We start from the raw sequence: 14690 nt of genomic DNA on the forward strand, positions 1-14690 counted from the left end.
TGGAATCTCCAACAGTTGTCTTACCTATCAAGAAGATTGAAAAAGTTATTCCATCAGGTTCTTGTAACAAACCTATATTCTGGAAAAGGATTTTATTTTTTCCTTCTGCGTAGCTAAGGAAATAACTATTTTAGCCTAGCATTTCAAAGCCAGGCCACATTTAGTGTATTAAAGTAACCCATGCACATCCAAACACTACTGATATGTATTAAAAATTCAAGGCAGGATAAGTTTTATGGCTTGTGTACTTTACCTTTAAGTCGTTATTTTAAAAAATAATGGCAAATAAGTAATAAATTTAAAAAGTTACTCATATTTAAATAAAAATTATAAATAAATTAAAAGTTATGGCAAAATCTTCCTAGCACCCAGAGCTCCACAAAGCACCATTCACTGTATGAAAGGGCAACAACTAATGGAAGCAGTCCTCCTTAATATACAGTCCCATTATATCCTTTTCACTTCAAAAAAAAGTTGCAATGAGCACCTTCTCTGTGGACTCATTAACATATACCATTAAGATACAGTCCCAGCAGCAGTCTCCTGGAACGAGTGTATACATGCATTTAACATGCTGACAAGCTACTTGCTGACTGCCCTCCCACAAGCACAGCTGCTCCAAGTCACCCCCGACTCATCAGAACAGGAAGACCTCCTCTGGAGGTTCAGCACTAGCTAGCAAACATTCCAACATGAACCATCTATAAGGTAAAATATGATTTTTTCTAAATTAGAGAACATACCTATTATTTAATATATATATTAAATTTTGGCTATAGCTTGTGGGATCTTAGTTTCCAGACCTAGGATTGAACTGGAACCCTTGGCAGTGAGAGGAGGAAGTCCTAACCTCTGGACTATCAGGGAATACCCTCAGATATGATTTTTAAGGAGCTGGAAGGAGGGGTGGTCACCTTTTAAATTGGAAAAGGTACTCCTCTAAATGGTAAATTTTCACAGTACAAAAACATCGTGACCTACTCTAGCCCTCCAACTAAGACGAAAGTGCTCAGAGTCTTGTTCCTTCTACAACTACTCTGTAGATCTAAGCATGTCAACAACACTAAACACCCTTTCTTTTTAAAAATCACACTATGGAAGTCATCATATCACACACACCAGTTTTCCCACTTTATCTTGCACATAATTTCACTACCTCAACCCTCCTTCCGCAGCTGCACATCATCCCACTGTAGAGAGCAACAGCGTGACCCAAGCCCTCACCGATGGAGCCCGCAGGCTGCGATGCTGCAGGAGCATTCTGAAGCAGCCTGACCTTCGTTCACAGCAAGTGTGTCACCAGATTCGCTCAGAGCTGGCGCTGCCACCAGCTGCCTTCCCAGCCTCGGGCTCCACCATCCAAGAGGTGCGTCGGAGTTACCCACCTCTCCAGCTCCTCAGTCTCAGTGAAGGTGAGTACCCATCACAGGGTCAGATGCCCACTAAAAATGTCCTTTATCCTCCAATCGTTTTCTATTCAGCTGTTGCTACAGTCCTTTTCAACCATGATGAGCTTTATCGTGAAAGATATCTGCCTTTCATATGCTGCAGATATTGTGTCTCAGCTGAATTCTTACTTTATATATGGGAATTCTTGATATGCTAGTATTTTTTAAGTTTTTATACAGAAAACATGTATCCATCTTCACCTTACAGCTTCTTAGGGTTTATAACATGTCAAGATGGCAAAACAAAATTCTCTTTTGGGGGCTCCAACCCAGTTTTTCACTAACTGGGTAATCCACAGTTTCTAATACTGTTCATTAAAAAAACTCATCTTCTCCACAGTGGCTGAACACATGCCCCGCATAAAAATACTAAATTACCATATGTTTCAGTCTTTCTGCACATAAAAATACTAAATTACCATATGTTTCAGTCTTTCTGTATTCTCAATTTCTCCCATTACTCTGTTCTTAAATACTGAATTCATCAGGCCATTTAAAAAGTACACAGACATTCTAATTCAGCAGAAATCCTAACATTTGTGATACAAAAAGCTACATAACTCAAAGTAAAAATTTAACCCATACATCTTTGTTCCTGTGTTTCTGAAACCTGGTATCCCAACAGGATTCAACACTGATGCACTTGAAAAAGAAATGGTAATTTTAACCACTTTTTAAGATTACTGATTTAAGTAGAATTTACTCCAGCTACAATACATCCTCTAAAATGTCTACTGGAAGGGAAAAAAAAAAAACACCTTTCCTTTCCTCTGACTTCCTCCCACCAAGCTCAGTGTGTCCTCAGTCTTCACCCAGGAACCTGAATGGCATCAAACCCCTCACTGACCTCTGCTTACTCTAGGAATGGAGGACTCAGAAAAAGAAAAAAACTAAAACGGAGTGGCTCTATCGGAATCCCTATGATCCAGTGGTTAGGACTTCACGCCTCCACTGCAGGAGTCCTTGTTCAATCCCTGGAAGGTGATCTAACATCCCACAAGCTGCACAGCATACCCTAAAATAAATTAACAAAATAAAGTGACCAAATCGTGGATTCCCAATGGGGACAGGAATGAAAACTGGTCTCAAAGAGTGAAGAAAATCTTAGTACGATGATACGTGACCTGTAAAGGATCACAGCACATAAACTGACATGCTGGGTATCTGTGTTATCAAAATTTCACGGAGGGGACAACCAACAGCAACAACAAAAACATTCATGGCGGGGAGATGGATGAATTAGGGAAAGGGTCTAAAAACGGCTCTTTTGGGAGGGAAAAATGACAAAAGTTACGAAATACTAGTTAATAATGACTAAACTGCAAAAGATTTAATGGCCTGATCATAGCAAGCATTGGTAAGGGTATGTTCGCTTTATTAAATGGGTAAACTGATACACTTCATCAAAAATTAGGGAGGAAAAAGAAAAAAACCTTGCAAGAATAAACGTGCAGATCCTACGAGCAAGCAATTCTTCTCTTAAAAATATACCCTAGGTTAACTGTTGTACACGTGTACCAAGATATTCAAGATCATTTATAACACTATTCATAATAAAAAAGACAAACAAAAACAAAAAACCCACTAGAATCAACCCAGCTGTCTGTGAATACAGAATGGACAGCTCAGGGAGCTATGAAATGTAGCAATGAAACCAAACCACACCCAGAAGTATGTAAAGGAACACAGCACTGAAGGAAAAATAAAGTCACCAAGATTACCTCCACTATAAATCCATCTGCAAGTTCAAAAGCAAGAACAAACATCATGTCCAAGAAATCATAAAATATATAATAAACACGTTAAAGGAAACAACACAGCACGAAAGGTAGAAGAGTGGGGGCGGTGGACACACAGACACAGAGCGGCCCCGGCCACATCCTCGCTCCCAGCCAGAGTGCTGGAGTAACATCTGCTTTATCATTTTGCATCATAACTTACACACATTACATTATTCTTGTTAGTGCAGTATTTGGCTCTTCACAGTAGGGAACAATTAACATCAAATAAAACTTACATCCAACTCAAAAAAGAGGTCCCTTTCTTTACTTGCAATCTCATAATCTGCTCGGAGGGCCAAGTCGTGGATTTTGGTACATTCTCCTAAGTCCATGCGCTGTGAAAGAGAAACAAAAATTTACACACAAACATCTAACTATTTGGAGGAAGCACATGACCTGGTGATAACTGCCATCAAAATCAACAATGCTTTTTTGAATGCTGACTATGATAAGAAAATTAAGAAACGATGTGGCCAAAAAGTCTTATTTTCCTTTTTCTACCACGATTACATGACACTCAGAAAAGGTGCACTTCAGTGTAATGATCTCTATCTCCTATGGGACCAGAGATTACTAGACTATCTTTCATTACTTAGCTTCACCATTATTATCATCTCATGAGTGTAGAAATGTCTATTCAGTAAAGAGCAGCATGGGGGAAGGGGTGGCAAGAAGGCCAGGAAGCAAGAGTATCACTGACAGCAACACGTTTCCATGCATTCCTTCTGACCACTGAAGTCTAAATCACAGAGATCCCACGTGAAAGACAAAAGGCTCTTTCCCCAAAACAAATTATCTGGGTTACCAGTAAGACCAGCCTGATGCGCTACTGCACATTGTGAGCACAGACAGAACAATTAGACAGCAGCGTGCATTTCTTCCCTAAGTCCTAAGTAAGGACCCTGTACAGGGACCCCCTCCACTCCTGTCTGCGGTCATCTCAACAGCAACAGGGACGTTCGGATGCTGAGGGTCAGGTTAACAAGTCAGAAAGTGCCAATTAACAAACCCCAACAGCCTGGTGAGGAGATGCCTCGGGAGCCCACGCTGCTGGACACAAGCACACCTGCCTAACAAGGGAACAAAGAGCAGCAGAGTCCAGAAATCCTTCAGCTCAAACTACAAGTGTGTTCAAAACGAGGTTAACAAAATCCTTCATGGATTACAAACTCCTTAACAGTCTGGGACAGGATGCAGCTCTTCAGCCCTAATCTCAGAAGGTGCAGCCATCCTTATGACAAAATGTCCTACCGCATCACCAGTGACAGAGCCAGGAGTGGGCTGCCTAGGGTGGAGTTCATATTCATTTTGACCAAATGGTAAATGCAAAAGCTCTGTTCTCCTTCATACGCTTACTATGAGGTCATGTGCAGCTTCTGTATGTTGGTTACATGGGGAATCCAGAGGACACACAAGTTCTAAAAGCCAAAGCTGCAACTAGAATTGCTGTCATTGTAAAGCTGGCAAATTCTGCTTCATTCACTCTTTTAAATACCAAACATAATCCTTAAAAAGTACACAGCTTCTGAACTAAGCCCATGGGCCACAACTACTGAGCTGCTGTTCTAGAGCCCGAGAGCTGCAACTACTGAAGCCCACGCTCCACAAGAGAAGCCACCGCAATGAGAAGACACCGAATGAGCAGACCGCTTGCTACAACTAGAGAGAATTCCATGCAGCAACGAAGAACCAGCACAGCCAAAGATAATAAGTGAATAAATGTATTTAAAAAAACATATTTTATATATATATACACAGCTTCTGGATTTCCCTAGTGGTCCAGCGGTTAACACTCCATACTTTCAAAGCAGGGGGTGCGGGTTTGATCTCTATTCAAGAAACTATGATCCCACATGCTGCATAGCCAAAAAAAAAATACACAAAGGTAACTAAGTGCTATAGCTGAAAAAACGAGAGACAGCTCTTAGAAATTCTTTAAATGCTAACAACCATTCTATTGCTCAAAGAAAAACTACTTCCAGATGAAGCAAGCAACAAAACCACTAAGTACTAAAAATCTTAAGTGCAAATCAACTTCCATTCTAAAAACTTCAACTGTCAAGAAAGTTTCAATATTAGGGAACCACACACGAAGCAGAATTGACCAACACCTCCTTCAGATGGGAGTGCTCGAGCGGCCACTGCCGAAGCAGGAGAGAGACAGGCCCGGGGCTCCGTGTGTCTCTGAAGGCCGCTCTGCAACTCTGCCAGGGAGGCAGAAGTGCTAGCCAGCCCCTCTGGCAGCCAACCACCCAGCAGAACCGAAACACCTCACTCATTCACTTCTTCCAAATACTGCAAGTGGCTGTCAAATGCAGCATGCCAGGTCTTTTCTTTTCTTTTGTAACCGCACAAGTATCTGTGTTCTCTACCCTCCAGAGGTCTCACACAGCAGCAGCGAAGAGCAATAAAGGCTCTTCAGAGAACTTTCGGAAAACCAAAGTTCTTCCAGAGACAAGTTACACTGCCTTCCCTCCAGCTATCCCTCTGGTCTTACTACCAATACACCGTTTTCCCATTCCATTCCTCTGCTGCCTCACCTCTACTGACAGGAGAGGGCCTGGAGCAGCCCTTAGCGTGCTGAAGGTTCTAACCACTGCCCTGTGGCTTATACTCAGTCCATCTCCATGGAGCACAGCAGACTGTAACCCTGCCACCCAGGAGCCCACAGCCATAAGGCTCCATCTTTACATTCTCCACCCAAATTTCCGGCCCTCATCTCAACGGACTTCAGCAGCCCCAACACTTATTCACTGCACCTTTTCATGAAAACAGGTCTCCTGAGCTCTCTTCTCGGTTTGACTTGCCTGTCCAACGGGGACGGCAGTGACACTGCTCAGTCCCTGGCCTCTCATCAAAGCCCCAGTCTCTGCCTCCTCCCCCTGACCCACACCAACCCACATACACTCCTGCTTCCCTTGGCTCCACCAGCCACCTTGAGCACTATTCCCCTAAAGGTGCACCTGTGTGTTCTCTCAGCATTGAGGTCTCTGCTCCAGTATCCTGAGAGGCCTTTCCATATCGCCCTATCCAAAGCAGTCCAGAACCTACTTGCTATTTACTGTCTGTCTTGTTTCTCCATTAGATGAGAGTAAACATTTTTTGTACCACATCCCCAGTGCCTGACAGAGTACTTGTCCAGTAAATACTTGGCAAATTAAGCTATACCTAATACACGGAGAAGGCAATGGCACCCCACTCCAGAACTCTTGCCTGGAAAATCCCATGGACGGAGGAGTCTGGTAGGCTGCGGTCCATGGAGTCGCTAAGAGTCGGACATGACTGAGCGACTTCACTTTCCCTTTTCACTTTCATACATTGGAGAAGGCAATGGCAACCCACTCCAGTGTTCTTGCCTGGAGAATCTCAGGGACGGGGGAGCTTGGTGGGCTGCCGTCTATGGGGTCACACAGAGTCGGACACGACTGGAGTGACAGCAGCAGCAGCACACTAAACATCTGTAGGAAATGCCCTCCCTCATCGGCGTTCCAAAAACCACGGCTGAAATGTTTCACTCTGGTGCGTGTCCCTCTACTTCCTCCGACTTCTCCCACTAAGACCTACCAACAACTGTAGCTCAGGACGCTGCCTACTCCAAGTCAGGCTGCCTGCTATGACCAGTGGAAGGCAGCAGTCTACAGTGATGGCACCCCCATGATCCAGAGCACTCAGCAATCATACCAGTCAACTGCAGGCAAGACCTCAGCTAACAGAGGCGTGAGGCTTTGCAGCCACTTCCTACTTGCTGTCAGAAGGTCCAGCCTCAGAAGACTTAATACACCAGCTAGCTCAGTGTTCCAGAAACTCCTCCCTGAAGTGGTAATGACAAAAGCACTAATCAATCCTAAAAAAAAGTGTTCCCAGCACATGCATATTGGACCCTTAAAATGAGGAGACAATTTTTACATTACATGAGGGGAATGTGACATCTTAAAATGGTAATGGTGTTTATGGGACGCATTTTCTATAAGTGGCTGAATCATGGTAGATAATCTGACACTCTTTAGTCTTCTTAAATACTATTTAACATTGGAATAAATAATACTAACATTTGAATAAATGTTCATTCTGCAAAACTAGCATTTATCTGTTTGGTTCATCTGAAATGAACTTAAAATTGTAGAGTTCTATACTTATCAGGTCATGTACTGACTTCTTGAAAGGGTGGTTTAACACGAAACTGCAAACTAATATTAATCCACATATTTCAAAAACCTACAATCTGGGAAAACCATATCCTGTTACCAGATCAAAAAACTAGTATGTGTTTAACCTGAAAACAAACCAACCCATAATCTTACAGAGCTACAAGCTAACCTTAAGTACTCTTTTAGCGAAAGCCAAAGGAGACCAGTAATACTTAACTTATGAATATCTCAGTATAAATAACTCTCCCAAAACCCGAAAACCTTACCAACAGAACTTTATAGAAGTGAAATAACATTATATAAAATGTCACCAAGCTAACGGAACTTATCATTTAAAGGACAGCAGGTAATTTCTGCTTAGTAAAGGAAAACACAATTCAGCCTGAACCACCCCACTGCCTGCAGAGCACCCATGTCTGAGTATCCTAGGACATCCCCCCAAATGCACCTACCGTCCCAGCCAGAATGTCGTGGGGGCAGCAGTCCAGAAGGTGACTCTTGCAGACACGATCATCTGTAAACTTGACCCTCTGTCTGGTTTCGTCTCCTGAAATTCATGTGTGGTTTTAAATAAGACAATATTATCACATTAAGCACAAAAGCATATCTGGTACAATTCACCTGGATGATCTGCAGACTACCAAATACTCTGAAAAGCTGACCTAGACGGTTTTTTGTGTTTTTTTTTTTTTACAACTGGAACAAAACACAGATGATTTTTGATGCTAGGTATATCATGAAGAATGACGCTTAATGAGATCTGACTCCGTCATTGTGCCAAAGAGATCAAAGAGTCAGAAGTAAAATGTTGAGCACCAAAAGGCCATTAGCCCCACACATACATGTGGGCCATGAGATACCAAAACCCATGCTAATCAGAGGGCCATGAATCACCACGTATGACTTAAAAGCTGGTAGTTTCCAACAAAAGCTTCTTACTAATCATTTTGCTACAGACAAATGTATAGGCAATATTTTGCCCAGAATTATATGAAGAAAGCTTTCCCTTTCTATTACTGACTGATAAATAAGCTAGACTTAGTCTACCTCTCCCCCTTTAACCCCCACCCTTAAAAAAAAAGAGTTGGCACCTGGAAGTCACTTTTAACAAGACAATACCAAGGGAGAAAAAGCAAAAAAGGAACCAGGTTAGTCAATACACACTGTGAGTTCCAACAATACTGTACCCATCTGCATTCTTCAAGACCTCAGCTGCAGAATTTTATGCCCGCTGTTGAAAAGTTTTAAAGGAAAAGTTTTCTTGCCCAACCTGCAGTAAGGAAGTCAGGGGAATGATACATAAAAGTAAAGGCAAAGTGGAATGTGACAGATTTTAAAGCTAATCTGTGTATATGACACAGAGCTGTGTAAAACTAAAGGAGGAATATATTTCAGGATTTGCAAGCATCCAGGATTAATGTAGTGTCTTTTTATTGAAAATGTTTTCTTTCTAAACTACACTTTTAAAGTTACTTGTGAAAAAAAGCAAACACTTTTTTGTTATAACAGCTTAAAAATTGGTTGTGACTCACGGCTCGATGAACATGAGGCTTTTCTGCAACTCCCTTGCAGATTGATGTAGGCAGGCAAAGATACACTGAACCTTTATAAATAAAATAGAGGGGCCACAATTGTTCAGTTTGTATGAAATAAAAATATGGGAAGCAATTCAAAAGCAACTCAATATACAAAGAAAGCTAAAAAGCACTTATTCACCTATGAAATAAAGTGCAATGAATCTGCACAGCCCTGCGAATGTGCCAGTGTGAACTTACAACTTCATTACTTCGGTAGAAAAGAAAACACAAACCGCAGCAGGTACATAGTTTGCAAAGATCCAACCGCTTTCTCCTGAGACAACCATCATGATATTGCGTTCCTCCCTACAGCACAACCTACCTAACGACTGCCAAGCGCAGGCTAAACAGAAGCTCTCCAAGTGTGGCTGGGGAAAGAGGGGGCTGGAAAAGCACGCGGCAGGAACCCACGTTAGAAAAGCTCAATTTACGGCTCCCCTTACAATGGTACAGAACAACAACGGCAGGGTTTCCAGGCCCATCCGGCTCCCTCGGGTGGAGGAGCTCCGCCAGCCCGCTGCCAGCGACCTGAGCCCACGCTGGCTGCAGCCCTTCGCCGACTCCCGGTTCGAGGAGAGGCGAGGGCCGCCGGAGGGCGGAGAAATCGCAGCAAGGTCAACCGGGAGGGGGCTGGCGCCCCACCGACAGCACGGGCTCCGAGGGAGGAGCCCGCCGGGGACCCACGCCGGCAGGGAAGGCTCAGACAAAGGCCCGGCGCCCGCGGTCGGCGCGCGGGGGAGGGGAGGGTGCCCGCGCAGGCGCAGACGGTCGCGGCCCCCGCCTCAGGCCGCCCGGCGGCCTCGCTTCGCTCCCGCCCCAGCCCTCGCCTGGCCGGCCGCCCCGACTCACCGTCCCGGGCCGTGCCCATGAGCTGGTCCAGCAGGGCCCGCATCTGCGCCTGGGCGGACATGGTGGCCGGCGGGAGCGGCAGGGGTGGCCGCGACGGCTTCTCTCAAGTGGCAGCAGCGGCAGCGGCAGCGGCGACGGCGACGAAAGCTGGTCCTGTCGGTCTCGAGCCCGCTTGGCTCCTTCTCGACGCGAGGAACGCCGGGAGGAAGTGCGTCGGCGCCGGCACGTGGCCTGCTGGGAAATGTGGTCTTAAGGCGGGCCTGACGTTCCATTGCGCAAATTACGCAAGCAAACTGCTCAGGGGGCGGGGCTAATTCCCTCCCTGATTTTACTCTGGAGCCTAAAACTTCCAAGCTCCACCTAGGCGAAACTGCAATAAAGGAAAATAAATCCCGTGTTTTCTTGCTAGTCGTGAACCTGTAAATATCATTTAGCTACTTTCAGACTATTTTTTTACACCTGTGAAAATGGTGCCTGACAACTGACTTTTGTGAAAGTTAAATTGAGCGTGGAATTAGTTAGGTTCTGTGACTTCTACTTGCTGGTAGTCCCCCTCTGAGTTCACAGTGGCCTGGCCACTTCCAAGGCTGACAATGAACCTCTGACACATGCGTACAGCAGACAGTAGGGAACCGTAACGCCTACCACTGGAACTGTCCATGTCTCCAGACGTGTATTGGGACATCTTGTCCACGCTTGTCCTGACTGCAGTGTCCCCACACCCGAAGGCCTGCAGGAGGCCTGACTGACTGACACGGGATCCTGAACAGCGTTGCTTTATATCAAGAAATCCATTTTACTGTAAAGAAGGTCAAGTATTTATTTCTGTATAGTAAGTCACTTCAAAACATAACAGTGTAAAGCAAAATGGATTCATTATTTCTCATTTTTCTGCGGTGCTTAGGCAGGGATTAGCCAGCCCCGGGCTCCTTGCTCTGGGTGGTTTGGCTGGGTTCACAAAATTGCTTGTGTGAAACTAAGCAAAGATCCAAGAAGGCTGCACTGACATGCCCAGCCTCTCTGTGGTGCTCCATGCTGCTTTTATCTCTGTATGTGAGATCAAAACATTCTGAAGTCTAGCCCACGTTTCTGTGGCAGCTGGTTGTCCCCAGGGAAGGAGTGGAAGCTGTCGGTCCTCTCAAGGCTCAGACCCCAAGAACTCTCCTTCTACCATTATCTGTTGGTCAAAGCAAGTCAAAAGGCCAATGCAGATTCAAGAAGAGGGAAAAACATGCCTTTTTTTTTTTTTTTCAGCTGCACTGGGTCTTGGTTGCTGTACGCCAGCTTTCTCTAGTTTTGGAGAGCAGAGACCGCTCTCTAATTGTGATCTGTGGGCTTCTCATTGTGGTGGCTTCTCTTGCTGCAGAGCGCTGGCTCTAGGGTGCTTGGGCTTCAGAGGCGGCAGCTCTGGAGCATGAGCTCGGTAGCAGCAGTGCACAGGTTTAATTGTCCTGCAGAATGTGGAATCTTCCCAGATCAAGTATTGAACCCTTGTCCACTTCATTGGCAGGTGATTCTTAACCACTGGACTGCTAGGGAAGCCCCAGATGCTACCTTCTGACGTGAGGACCAGCTTGTGTGTATAAAGATGGGATTTTTCAGTAGTCATATTTGAAGCCTCTGACTGCAGTCCCCAATACCTAAGTCATCCAAGGCTTTGGAATCAACGGTGGGAAACCGTACCAACATCTCACCACTGCTCTCAGTAGCCGCATCATGGAATTTGCACTTCTTGCCCCACCGAGAGGCTTCCCTTGTCATTGAGGCCTGACATGACCATGCATGTGCAAATCAGCAGCACAGAGGAGTTATATTCTAGGTGATGAAACTTAAACTTGGACCAACTGGAGGTATAATTTGGTAGACAAATTTGTGACTTTTCCCATAACACTTCTGGCTAGCACCCACTGGCTACCTAGAGCCCAGGAACAGTCCTCTGGGAAAGCAAGGTGCCCAGCGTAACACCACGAAGGGGCAATGGCCTGACACTGACTTGGGGCAGTGACGCCTACTCATTTGTGCTCTGCTCCTTCCATGCCTCACTGCTTTCCTCCCGTTCCTAATTTCCTGGGAAGGAGGCCCTTAATAAAACAGTACTAAAGCGTTGCTGTCAAGCTCTGCTTCCTGGGGAACTAAAGCCGAAACGGCACTAAATCTAGGTCTGCACTAAAGGCCTGTGTGAAGGATGCCTTTCAGAAAGAAAATTATCTCAAAAGACAGTCTGAGATGTATGAAGGAATGGTGAAAAAAGGGAAAAAAATGGCGAACATGTAAAAATGGAAACAAAAGCATGTATATACTATATACTGACCTCCTCACACACTTCTTCAGAGCAGTTCTGAAGTTCAGAGCTTACTGTCTTCAGGGTTACTGTTTTCAGTAAATCCTAAGTAAGACTGAACTCACTGCTGCCTTATTGTGTGTATCTGTGTTGCTGTTTTTTTTAATTCAACATTGCCCAGAACTTCACTTCACTATCTGCAGTTTCTTTCTGTCCCTTCCTGCTCTAATAAGTGGGATTTTATGCAGCATTAAGATATTAATAAATCTTAGTTTAAAATTCTCCCTCAAAGAATGCATCAGGCCTACCTAGTTTATACTGGCGAAAAATCTGGTTTTCAACTCAACTTTTTTCTTCACGCTTTCAAGTCCTTTTAATTAGGTGCTCTAAGAAGCGGTCAGAACAGTAGGCAGGGTAGAGAAGCTGGTGCTTCTTAAGCGCCTTCCAGCAACCAGTCAGTCTTCATCCTCTGGCAGCTGGATCTTGCTGGGGTCGTGGAAGCAGTTGGATTCCATGACGGGGAGGCCATTGGCCTCTGGGTATTTCACAAGCCTCTCAGCTTCCTAGCAGGCCCATTACTGCATCCTGTAGTCAGGCAGATAAACCACATTCAACCCAACTTTTTAAAGGAACAGATTATTCCAATCCACAAACCTCTCCAAAAAATATAGAAAGGTCACCGCCCAATTCCTTCTGTGAGGCCAATAGAGTACTGATAACAAGACTAGACAAGGGTAGGAAAATGAAGTGTGGCATAATCCAACCTCCCTCACTAACACAGAGGCAAACCTTCTACACAGCATCAGCAAGTGAAATCTAGCAGCATGTGTAAGGGTAATAGACCATGAACAAATTGGTTTAATCTAGGAATACAAGGATCAGTTGTCTTTAGAAAGTTAATGGCATTTATTGCTTTAAAAGATTAAAGAAAAATCACATGATCACCTTAAGAGATGCAGAAAAAAAAACAGTTAATAAAACTCAATGCAAGTTGATGATGTTGACAAAGAATAAATCAATTGACCTGAGAAAGAAATAAAAAACTTTATTCAAGTCAATTTGAGGATTATAGCCCAGGAAGAACCTCTCAGAAAACTCTGAGAACCGTTAGAAGTCAAGGAAGAGTTATATAAGTTTTTTGAGACAGAGGGATGTTCATCAGTGACATATTATTGACAATTTACATGGCAACCAGATCTAAGCGTCATCATGGCAGGTCATGTGGCCCTATACAAAATCAAGAAAGAATGTTATCTTTTAAGGAGTTATCTTGTTGGTGCTGGGAGAATGCTGCTCTTAATGGTTGAACTGGTATTCCATGAAGGGGAAGGCTGGTCCATGTATAACACAGATACACAATGCACAGTATGTGGGAAGAGGGGGCCAAAGGGCAGACAAGAACTTTCCATGTTTAAATTTTTCTTGTCTTGTCATAAAATATTAATTTTATTTCACAATGATATTAGGAAATCGGGAATAGAAGAAAACATTTCTAACCTGTTTTAAAAAAGAAAAATTAGTCGCTCAGTCGTGTCCAACTCTTTGCGACCCCATGGACTCTAGCCTGCCACGCTCCTCTGTCCATGGGATTCTCCAGGCAAGAATACTGGAGCGGGTAGCCCACTGCCTTCCCCAGGGGATCTTCCCATCCTAGGGACTGAACCTGTGTCTCCTGCATTGCAGGCAGATTCTTTACCCTCTGAGCCACCAGGGAAGCCCAAACCTGTTAAAGAATATCTTAAAAAAAAAAAAAAAAAAAAAACTTTGTATTTTCTCAGAATATAATCATAGCATCTGAACCCAGACCATTTTCTTCCTTCTCCTTTGATCCTTAACTCTTTATTCTCTTTATTGTAACTGCGACCATGTGGCCCCAGCACACCAGAATACACACTGATCCCAGAAAGAAGCTATGAGCAAGTAAGACTTCTCTCCATTTCTCAGTGCTCCAGAGAAATCCCTAGTCCCCTGAGACTCTCCACATACTTAAAAGAACTGCGTTCGGGCTAAGTCACTTCAGTAGTGTCCAGCTCTTTGCAACCCTATAAACTGTAGCCCGCCCGCCTCCTCTGTCCATGGGATTCTCCAGGCAAGAGTACTGGAGTGGGTTGCCACTCCCTTCTCCAGAGGATCCTCCACACCCAGGGATGGAACCTGGGTTTCCTGCATTGCAGCCATTCTTTACCATCTGAGCCACCAGAGAAGCCTGGTGGAGAATTAGGTCTGTAATTATTTGTCTAGTTAATTGCTGTGGTTCAAAAGTATAATAACTTGCCTTATCTCTCTGAGAGGGTCAAGTAGTTACAGCCTGGCTTAGGTGCCCAGGTACTGAGGAGAAAGGCTGGTTATCTTGATCCAAGTGTTTACATTTCAAGGATGGTGAGGTCCAGGAGTCTTAAAAGTCTAGACCTAGGACCCTGGGGCTGCCTGGGTCCAGAGAGATTCATTTACATACTAAAGGACTCAAATCTGGAGGGGATCCAGATCCCCTCTCTGAACAGATAGAAGTGATTTTTCTGAACCTCTCAACTGCGCAGCATCTGGTCACTCAAAAAAGACAAATTTCCATCAGTTCTCAGTGGGTTGGGTGGGCGTGGGGGAGGCCT

The 14690-nt window shown here is 44.4% G+C and overlaps 1 protein-coding gene across 3 annotated transcripts in view; it reads right to left on the reverse strand.

The window, feature by feature from the left end:
* The window catches only part of LUC7L (LUC7 like), a 28994-nt gene extending 18983 nt beyond the window's left edge, over positions 1-10011 (reverse strand). The window contains exons 1-4 of one of the 3 annotated variants that reach the window (XM_018040096.1): positions 9277-9699; positions 8910-8980; positions 7830-7924; positions 3466-3564 (exon numbers count right to left, since the gene is read on the reverse strand). In XM_018040096.1, coding sequence (XP_017895585.1) covers positions 3466-3561 — 96 coding nt within the window. In that variant the 5' untranslated portion in view covers positions 3562-3564; positions 7830-7924; positions 8910-8980; positions 9277-9699. Of the gene's footprint in view, positions 1-3465; positions 3565-7829; positions 8981-9276; positions 9700-9803 lie in introns of those variants that run through there. The other 2 variants (XM_018040094.1, XM_018040095.1) reach the window with 2 other exon arrangements.

Source organism: Capra hircus, chromosome 25 (genome assembly GCF_001704415.2).
Source record: "Capra hircus breed San Clemente chromosome 25, ASM170441v1, whole genome shotgun sequence".
NCBI classification, from domain to species: domain Eukaryota; kingdom Metazoa; phylum Chordata; class Mammalia; order Artiodactyla; family Bovidae; genus Capra; species Capra hircus.